This window comes from Electrophorus electricus, chromosome 26 (assembly GCF_013358815.1).
Source record: "Electrophorus electricus isolate fEleEle1 chromosome 26, fEleEle1.pri, whole genome shotgun sequence".
Classification (NCBI taxonomy): Eukaryota; Metazoa; Chordata; class Actinopteri; order Gymnotiformes; family Gymnotidae; genus Electrophorus; species Electrophorus electricus.
Genome location: NC_049560.1, coordinates 4,277,783 through 4,285,776, shown reverse-complemented (window position 1 = coordinate 4,285,776; position 7,994 = coordinate 4,277,783). Strand labels below are relative to the sequence as shown.

Here is a 7,994-nt window from a genome sequence, read left to right as displayed (position 1 = left end):
TCAAACACAATGAATTCATTTAAATGCAAAAAATGAATGACTTGGCAACTATCTGCGGAACTGAATAAAGTATGCTGGACAAAGATAACTCGGTAAACTGGATTTCTGAAAGTCACCAGAACGCCCTCGAAGCGCTTATTCGCTGAACAGAGGAGCGATACCGCCACCTAGCGATGGCTGGTGAAAATGATTCGATGCCCATAATGTCGTAAAAACACCCCATTTGCCGGCATTTTGGCTGCAGTTGAAAGTTCAAATTAAGCATGGCTGTATCTGTTATAAGTAATAACACACAGTGCAGGTAGGGGAGCTTTGATTGTTGTTCGCGAATTTTGGACGTTTAATCAGTGCATTGCGTTAGTATGAAAAGTGTTCATCTTGACTATGCTCAACAGGGTCAGCTCTGTTTTGAACAGAGATGTCAAACAGTTCGGCAAACAATTCATGTTTGATGCTAATGAGGAGACGTGTTGGAATTCTGACCAGGTAACGTAGCATTAACTAACTTAACAAAACCGGTTAACATGTAGACTAACAGTAATGAAGCGTTCGCGGGTTTTTTTTCTCCCAGCGCTGTTCTTTCATTCACAGGGAAAATCACAGTGGGTGGTGCTGGAGTTCCCTGCGCCAGTGAGGGTGTCTGAGCTCAGGGTGCAATTCCAAGGCGGATTCTCAGGAAGATCTTGCACGTTAGAAGGTTGTTTTTTTTTTAAATCAGTATCACTGCAGACCTCTCGTGGCCTTGTTATCCCAGTGTCAGCAGTTCACGTAGATATTTAAAATCACGTTACTAGTGTCTTCGCTATCGGCCCGTTCTCGTTTTTTTCTTTCCTAGGCTGTAGCAAAGGAGGGGCTCTGGAACGCATTCTAGACTTCTATCCAGAAGACAACAACTCTCTACAGATATCCTTCTAAACCTTTGCTCAACCTAGTTTGAGTGTCACTGTAATTTGCAAACTATTCATGGTTGACCTCATGCTTGTAACTTGTAATTACATTGATTTATGTATTATTTTTAAGTGTATTTGCAGTGTCTAAGGAAAAAAGAATACACTTGCCTGGTATCTGCTGGTTCATGACCATAAAGGGCATGTCTGTCACTCCTCCCATGCTTATATTATGGCCTTGATTCCTCACCCACAGCTTTCCCATTTCCCAGGATGGCCCCGTCGTGCAGAAGCTTAAGATAGTATTTGAAAACAGTGCAGACTTTTTTGGAAGAATAATCGTTTACTCTTTGGATATCCTGGGAGAACGGGATCTGTAATGTGTGGCGAAGATCAAAAGAAACGGAGACAGAAAGCCAAGCAGACAGCAACCAGCTCCCTTAATGGACTGATTGTGCTGTTTTGTTTTTTTTTGGTTTTTGTTTCTGGGGGTTGTGTGATTTTTTTTATTTATTTATTTTTAATATCAATGTGGTCTACTGATGTTTCACTTAATATTATACTGGGGGTAAAATATTAACTACTCACTAATAATGAAACTTTATGAATGGCAATCAAATGCATCACATAAGTATAAGACTTGTAACAAGAGTTTAATTTAAAAGGTAAATGCATACACAAAGTGAAATCTTAAAAGAAAGAAAAGTGACTGGTCAGTTGTCCTGACTGTGATCATCTTAACAGGTTTAAAATATGATCCTCAAGCAGCTTTTGCACTAAAGAGAAAAGATATTGATATCACTCAGGTGGGACTTGTACAAATGTGTAATAATGGGCTATAAGATATGAGTTATTTAAAAATGTATAAAGGCTCGTATCAGTATATTTGGTGACTTTCAGACTTCTGCGATACTTGCTTTTTCTGTAGCCAAGAGCAACTGCAAGGGCTATGGGACTATAGCCAGAGTCTGCTTCAAATGTAATATCTGCACCATGTCCTAAGCAGGGCACACAGAGACAATTTTACATGATGCATTATGTGAATTACCCGTAAAAAAAAAAGCAACTATTATTCTTTACCGTAATAGAAGAGCTTACTTAAAAGTGCTTCCACACATTTTGTATGGTTGCCACGAACTGCATAAAGAAGAGGTGTGCCTCCATTCTGTATTTTAAGAAAATCTTGTTACTGAGGTTTTCTTCATTGTGTTACAGTGGCATGTTTCATTTTGTTTTGCATACCCAGTCATAGGAATTGACATCAACTTCGTGTTTTAAAATAATATTGACGATGTCTGTGAATCCGCCAGCACTGGCTAAAGACAAGGCGCATTCTCTCTCCCGTGCAAATGTCTTTGGATCAGCACCCTGATTTAAAAAGAGCATAATTTCTGAAACATTCCACATGAGAGAAGCCACATTAATGCGTGTCTTGGCTGCAGTTTTCACCTTCTCGAGGAGAAACTGGGCCATTTCGATCTCTCCAAACGCCGCAGCCCACATAAGCGGGGTGAAGCCCCGCTCATCCTGACTGTTCAATAGGGAATTATCTGCAAAACACCCATGTGGTTTGTTTGTGATCTCATGTATTGGACTAGAGTACTACCTAGTGGCCAATGACCTGTGGAATGTGTGTTTGATGCAGTTCTGCTTACCGCAGGTGATATGCATCTTAACTTGTGCTATGTCTCCATGAGCAGCTAGTTGATGAATGGACAGATCTGAAGGAGATTAATAGGTTAGAATTGATTTAAATCAACAGTTAACCAATTACAAAAGTCAGGCATGGTGTAGTTTATCGGTCCTGCGTTAATATATGCTTATGTTACAATTCATGTAAATACCAGGGTAAACTGAGTCAGACTGTTAAGGACTGTGCTCTTTAAAACATGTCTGTACCACGCACTTACTGTCTAAAGTAGCCGGTCGGACCGTGACCTCGTTCCCACGCTGTTTATTTGTAAGAGTGGTCGAGTGGTTGACTGCACCCTCATCGGTTTTGTTTTCCATTATGGTTTACCATTACGTCTGTTTAAACAAGAAAAAACAAGTACCTAGTTTTACACCTAATTAGCTTGGAATCTATTGTAGTAAGTATAATTATAATTTAAAAAAAAAAACAAAATTAATGAGTCATGTTATCTTACCGGAACTCCACGACTCTAATCCGTAGACTGAGTGAATATCAGGACACTAGTCACTTATAAAAGCAAATTTGTCTGCTTTTATTTCCTGATGCGTTAGCTAACAAAAGTGAAACTAAAACAGACTAAATTATTTCAAGGTGCGTTGATTTTGATGTTTAAGTTTTTTCTTGTACTTTTAGTGATATTTGGTTAAAATACAAAATATGAAAATTATTCTTTAGCTATCGTGGTCTTCTGCTCTTCACACCATTTTCGTTTCATCCTACCGTGAAACCTTTTTAAGACACCTAGGAACTATGTGTTGGACCGATGAAATATACCGGACAGTATTTTACATACACATGGGGTAATAGCGCAACCCCTATATGGGAGTAAATAAGATATTTAAGCGAATATAGTCTATCTTTAATATATCTTCGGAGCTTTGTGTAAAATGGACGACCAGGAAATGCAATTGAAAGTGAAACGAGGTAATGTAGCTTTATTTATTATCTATTTGTTATGGGCACTGTAATACAAATTGCTTTATTGAGCTAGGTTAGCTAGCGTTAGGTTAACAGATTTCCTAGCTAGCATGTTGCTGTAGGATACTGAGCCCTGGTTTCATCTTTGGCTCCAAGCTGTCTGTGAAACTATGCAGCGCATTGACAGTCACCTACGTGTTTTTTATTTGCAGTAACGGATAAATTCACTGAGAGCATGTACGTTTTGGCCAATGAACCATCCATAGCTCTCTATCGGTTGCAAGAGCACGTCAGACGATCACTGCCAGAGCTGGTACAGCATAAGGTGGGACCAGTCGAAATACTTTTCAAGTTGTTGACATACAGTGGCTGACCCTGGTGTGTAATGTGTCTCCGTGTTTACTTCAACCAACTCTAGTTACTGGATTACCGTTTCATTGTAGACCTTTAAATAGAATGTTATCTAACTCTACCCGTCAGACAGCGCAGTTGTCAAGTATTTAACAATTTACTGATGATTTCTCTATAGACAGACATGCAGAGCTGGGAGGAACAGAGCCAGGGAGCAATTTATACTGTGGAGTATGCGTGCAGGTATTGTTTTAATGACCTGAAAATACAGACATATATACATACAGACATCTAAACGTGTCATGTAGCATGCCCTTATTGTATTTGCAGCGCAGTGAAAAGCATGGTCAACAGCAGCCTCTACTTTAAAAGTATTGACGGACTACTAAAACAAGCCATCACAATGAAAGAGCAGATCGGAGCCTCTCAAGGGCGCAGGTAGTTCATAAACGCTCAGCAGTTTGCAAAGAGCAAAACAAATTTAAGTTTCTCTGCATCCCACCCTGTTCCAGTAGGCTCATATTTCATAATTAACACTTGCTGTCTCACATCCATCAGTAGCCATTACAGTCATTGCAGTTGTTTTGGTTTGCAAAATGTTTTGGCATTATTTTCATTATTTCTGTTATTTTCCCATTAAGTGCCAGTGATTGTAGAGCATGCATCATATACAGTCGCATTCTGTTACATGCTTTATTGATTTTAGATTTGCTTAATTTTCATTTTTGTTTAATACACGCTGCTTTAGTGGTGTGAAGCCTGCATCCAATTACAGTGAGTCTCCAACACATGCCTCTTCCACAGCATCATGACACATGGAAATTCATAGCTAAGGTTAGTGCTGCTTGAATCATACTCTGATTACATACACCTAAAAAACATTCTATTTTGTTCAGTAATTTTGCTGTGTGAATTAGGCTGCTGTATCAACCCAATATATTTTCTTACCATTATGTTTTCCAGAACAAAATTAATTATTTCATTTGGTTGACTTGTTTACAGCTACTGCCAATAAAATGTCAGGCATTGTGTTGTAGAACTTCAACTCTGCCTTTTTAAAGTTAAGATATCCAATTTCGGCTTTATGCTGATTCTAGATTTTATGCTGTTTTAAATTAAAAACCTCATTAATGTATGTTTATGAATTTGTAAATTGCTCATTTATAAATTGTGATGAAATCAACAACCAGTAATGTAGAAAATATGCATATAAAAATCAGTATATCAGTGTGTAGGACTACAAGTATCTATTTAAACTGTTACAACTGTAGGATAAAAAAAACATTTAGTTTGAAAAGTGACACACAACTTTTTAGTGCTTCCATATTTTTGTGCCTTTGAATAAATAATCAGGCCACCATCCGTAGTTGGGATGGATAATTTCTATAGAAGTACTTCCAGTCCCAGGTCTGCAGACCAACTGTCCTAATTAGTTGACAGTGATGGTGCCTTCCTTGGCTAAGCCACCTAAATCAATTAGACTTGGTTAACACCTTTAAGGGTTTGACTGTGCATAATGGTTTACTGTACCTCAGTAATGATACAAGCACAGCGTTAAAGGAAGACCATTTTTGTAACCCCTTCATCTGAAATCCAGCCGGTACTTATGCTAATGCCACTTACACTAACGTGGAGTCTTTTTCTGTGACTTTGCGAGCCAGCACACTTCTCATCTCGTTGTTGACGCCGTTCCCAGGCTTTGTGTGTGCTTGGAGCAGTCCAGACTCAGCAGACAGGGTCTTGTGCATCTGTACACTCACACTCCCACTCTGAGCCTCACTTTCACTGGACTGGTTACACGTGTCAATAGACTGCGAGTACTGTTTGAGCGCAGATGAGGATCGGTAGGAAAACTCTGGTGTGCAGATGCCAGGCCTATGCTCAGGGTCGTTTTTGAAGAGAGTGTTGATGTGCTGCTTGCGGAAATGCTTGACTGTGTGCGCAGCCTGGACAAGCGAGTGAGCGACTATAACCAGCAACACCACAACACCAGAGGAGAGCACACACATGCTGGCTATTCCCGTGTCAATCTCAAACACCAACAGCATGTAAATCGACATGGCTGTGAATTTAGAGGGAAAATGATGAACAGAAAAATATTATATATATATATATATATATATATATATATATATATATATATACACACACACTATTGCGCTCTTTGTATTCATTTGTTTAATTAACTTGTAACTTGTTTAATTAACTTTAATATGTATTTATTTGCCTTTCTGTAGGAAAAGAGCTGTGGATCCTGGTGTAATGAAGGAGGCTTGCGAGAAGCAGAATTCTGGCATATAAAGTGCTGTTACTGGCCTTTGGACCAGAATGGACTTTGGGTGACTAGGTGAAGCTCTGACTGGATGCCACTGTCACTCAGTGCTGAGCGGATGTTTTTACTGCGTCATCAGTTACGGCATTTCATCAGGATGTGAAGGAAGGGATTATATTCACAGATATTAAAGTGGTTTGGAAAGACTGTTTTGTCGTTGCATTACAAATGCTGGCTTTTACAATTCCGATATGAATTCAAAATGCTATTTTTACTTATTACACTTAGCGTTGTATGTACATGGAATTGCTAAAATAAAATGACGTATTACTTCGATTAGTGTGATACTGAATCTGTTAATACTCTACTGCTTTAGCTTTTCGCGTGTTTGGCTTGATCTTGTTTTAGGCCTTCCGACACTTACCACCCAAGTAAACAGAAACTCCAAAGCAAAACAAGCCAACAGCAACGTGGCGAACTGCCCTGTTGTCCAACAGAAACCAGGCGGCCCTAAGTAAGGAAACAAGTAGTCGACTCCACTTTATTGGCTACATAAATCCAAGACCTTTTTTTTCCTCTTTCGTTACATATTGCTAATTATATATGCTGCGAATATTAATTGAGTTTAAATGGTGGAGTGTCGTGGTGTTTGATAAAACGGTTTACCTTTGCGAGTCGTCTTCTCCTCGGCATATTTCAATTGGGAAGTAGCTGTGCAGCAGACAGAGAACAACCGAGCTCAGATTTAGCGTGAGGGACAACGCCGAAAGGACAGTGGAAACTGGCCTTAGAACAGCTGAAATTTCAATCGGTACGAGGGAAGATGGTTCTTTTAAACTTGCCTGGAGCGCTTGAAGCTGAAAAATCAAAATTACTGACATGACGGACATTATTGCCGACAAAATCCCCAAAAGAGCCAAGACTATCAGAGAGCGGTGGCTGTATGTCATCTTCGGTCGTAAATGCAATGTCCTCAACAAAAAATATTGGCGATTTTATTTGCTTTATAGCAAAGCAACCGTGAATACAAGTGGTGAAGGTGTATGTTTAAAAAGCAGTTGTCTGTGATTGGTCCAGATTCTTCGCCAGCTTACTCGTCCGTTCTTTCCTTTAGGCGAGCAAAAGCCAGCCAACTTTGGAATGTGCGTTCTTTCGCAGTGCTGTTGGTTGCTGCTAAAACCGATCATGTGATGTTGGCCTTTTTAAAATCCGCAGATTAGAACATCTCCCGGCAACAATGATCCTTTCAGATAGAGACACACATAATGCAGGCCTTCTCCATCTGAAGAAGTAAAAAAATTCCAACACCGCGAACACACTGACCAAAATGGCATCTGCTCCTGAATCCTTGGCAGGTGCAAATAAATAAATAAATATATATATATATATATATATATATATATATATATATATATATATATATATATATATATATATATTTCGAAGTCGGTCTTCGCCAAAAGAAGTATAAGAATGAAATGGAAATAAAATGTAAGCAAAACGTCTTATAATGAAGCTGTAGACCAAAATGTGATAATTGTCTTCTAAGCAATGCAACGAACCGAATTTAAAGATCTGAAACGCCTACCTTATCATACCAATCTTTATTGTGCAACCTATACCTTTTTATTGCTTACTGTCATACTGTGCTGATGTAACTAATCCATAGGCTTCACAATATGTAGGCTTTCTATAGAATACAGACCACTTAGGGGACAGTAGTTTACACTAATTAACGCTCTTGGTTGTCCTAATAGCAAACTCTTGATTAACAGTGTATTCTTCATTGGAAAATTGAATTACTCACAAACAAATGATTTTTGTACCCTTTGAAACTTTATAAAGTGTTTAGAATTTTAATTCTTTTTTTTTT

The 7,994-nt window shown here is 38.8% G+C and overlaps 4 protein-coding genes across 6 annotated transcripts; 2 read left to right on the top strand and 2 right to left on the bottom strand.

Annotated features, from left to right (window-relative positions):
• Nucleotides 1-208: 208 nt before the first annotated feature.
• On the top strand, nucleotides 209-1,285 carry nr2c2ap (nuclear receptor 2C2-associated protein). Its single transcript, XM_027008156.2, has 5 exons — nucleotides 209-301; nucleotides 396-486; nucleotides 592-697; nucleotides 836-903; nucleotides 1,142-1,285. Exons 1-5 carry the CDS (start codon nucleotides 264-266, stop codon nucleotides 1,265-1,267), a joined length of 429 nt encoding a protein of 142 aa, XP_026863957.2. The 5' UTR covers nucleotides 209-263; the 3' UTR covers nucleotides 1,268-1,285.
• Nucleotides 1,286-1,392: 107 nt separating this feature from the next.
• On the bottom strand, nucleotides 1,393-3,124 carry rfxank (regulatory factor X-associated ankyrin-containing protein). 2 transcript variants are annotated; one of them, XM_027008154.2, is made up of 8 exons: nucleotides 3,035-3,124; nucleotides 2,798-2,915; nucleotides 2,543-2,608; nucleotides 2,337-2,437; nucleotides 2,130-2,255; nucleotides 1,986-2,052; nucleotides 1,805-1,885; nucleotides 1,393-1,663 (listed from the first exon to the last, which is right to left on the bottom strand). In XM_027008154.2, exons 2-8 carry the CDS (start codon nucleotides 2,895-2,897, stop codon nucleotides 1,620-1,622), a joined length of 585 nt encoding a protein of 194 aa, XP_026863955.2. In that variant the 5' UTR covers nucleotides 2,898-2,915; nucleotides 3,035-3,124; the 3' UTR covers nucleotides 1,393-1,619. The 2 variants fall into 2 exon arrangements, with proteins under 2 accessions (XP_026863955.2, XP_026863954.2); XM_027008153.2 differs by having other exon boundaries at nucleotides 1,393-1,885.
• A 287-nt stretch (nucleotides 3,125-3,411) lies between these two features.
• borcs8 (BLOC-1 related complex subunit 8) lies at nucleotides 3,412-6,457 on the top strand. 2 transcript variants are annotated; one of them, XM_027008157.2, is made up of 6 exons: nucleotides 3,412-3,504; nucleotides 3,711-3,823; nucleotides 4,028-4,092; nucleotides 4,180-4,287; nucleotides 4,598-4,683; nucleotides 6,087-6,457. In XM_027008157.2, exons 1-5 carry the CDS (start codon nucleotides 3,468-3,470, stop codon nucleotides 4,659-4,661), a joined length of 387 nt encoding a protein of 128 aa, XP_026863958.1. In that variant the 5' UTR covers nucleotides 3,412-3,467; the 3' UTR covers nucleotides 4,662-4,683; nucleotides 6,087-6,457. The 2 variants fall into 2 exon arrangements, with proteins under 2 accessions (XP_026863958.1, XP_026863959.1); XM_027008158.2 differs by lacking the exon at nucleotides 4,598-4,683.
• Nucleotides 4,678-7,430, bottom strand: tmem221 (transmembrane protein 221). The gene is made up of 3 exons (XM_027008152.2): nucleotides 6,788-7,430; nucleotides 6,546-6,631; nucleotides 4,678-5,911 (listed from the first exon to the last, which is right to left on the bottom strand). Exons 1-3 carry the CDS (start codon nucleotides 7,069-7,071, stop codon nucleotides 5,469-5,471), a joined length of 813 nt encoding a protein of 270 aa, XP_026863953.2. The 5' UTR covers nucleotides 7,072-7,430; the 3' UTR covers nucleotides 4,678-5,468.
• Nucleotides 7,431-7,994: the final 564 nt, after the last annotated feature.

What these genes read in the sequence shown, in the direction of transcription:
- nr2c2ap (XM_027008156.2), top strand. Translation starts at nt 264, where the DNA reads ATGGCTGTATCTGTTATAAGTAATAACACACAGTGCAG. An exon ending in AAGATCTTGCACGTTAGAAG is followed by an intron (nt 698 to 835) that starts GTTGTTTTTTTT and finishes TTTCTTTCCTAG; the next exon opens with GCTGTAGCAAAGGAGGGGCT. An exon ending in AAGACAACAACTCTCTACAG is followed by an intron (nt 904 to 1,141) that starts ATATCCTTCTAA and finishes TTCCTCACCCAC; the next exon opens with AGCTTTCCCATTTCCCAGGA.
- rfxank (XM_027008153.2), bottom strand. Translation starts at nt 2,897, where the DNA reads ATGGAAAACAAAACCGATGAGGGTGCAGTCAACCACTCGACCACTCTT. An exon ending in TAAGATGCATATCACCTGCG is followed by an intron (nt 2,438 to 2,542) that starts GTAAGCAGAACT and finishes GGTGTTTTGCAG; the next exon opens with ATAATTCCCTATTGAACAGT. An exon ending in ATGTGTGGAAGCACTTTTAA is followed by an intron (nt 1,886 to 1,985) that starts GTAAGCTCTTCT and finishes TGCCCTGCTTAG; the next exon opens with GACATGGTGCAGATATTACA.
- borcs8 (XM_027008158.2), top strand. Translation starts at nt 3,468, where the DNA reads ATGGACGACCAGGAAATGCAATTGAAAGTGAAACGAG. An exon ending in GCAATTGAAAGTGAAACGAG is followed by an intron (nt 3,505 to 3,710) that starts GTAATGTAGCTT and finishes TTTTATTTGCAG; the next exon opens with TAACGGATAAATTCACTGAG. An exon ending in GGAGCCTCTCAAGGGCGCAG is followed by an intron (nt 4,288 to 6,086) that starts GTAGTTCATAAA and finishes GCCTTTCTGTAG; the next exon opens with GAAAAGAGCTGTGGATCCTG.
- tmem221 (XM_027008152.2), bottom strand. Translation starts at nt 7,071, where the DNA reads ATGACATACAGCCACCGCTCTCTGATAGTCTTGGCTCTTTTGGGGATT. An exon ending in GGAGAAGACGACTCGCAAAG is followed by an intron (nt 6,632 to 6,787) that starts GTAAACCGTTTT and finishes TTCCTTACTTAG; the next exon opens with GGCCGCCTGGTTTCTGTTGG. An exon ending in AGTTTCTGTTTACTTGGGTG is followed by an intron (nt 5,912 to 6,545) that starts GTAAGTGTCGGA and finishes CTAAATTCACAG; the next exon opens with CCATGTCGATTTACATGCTG.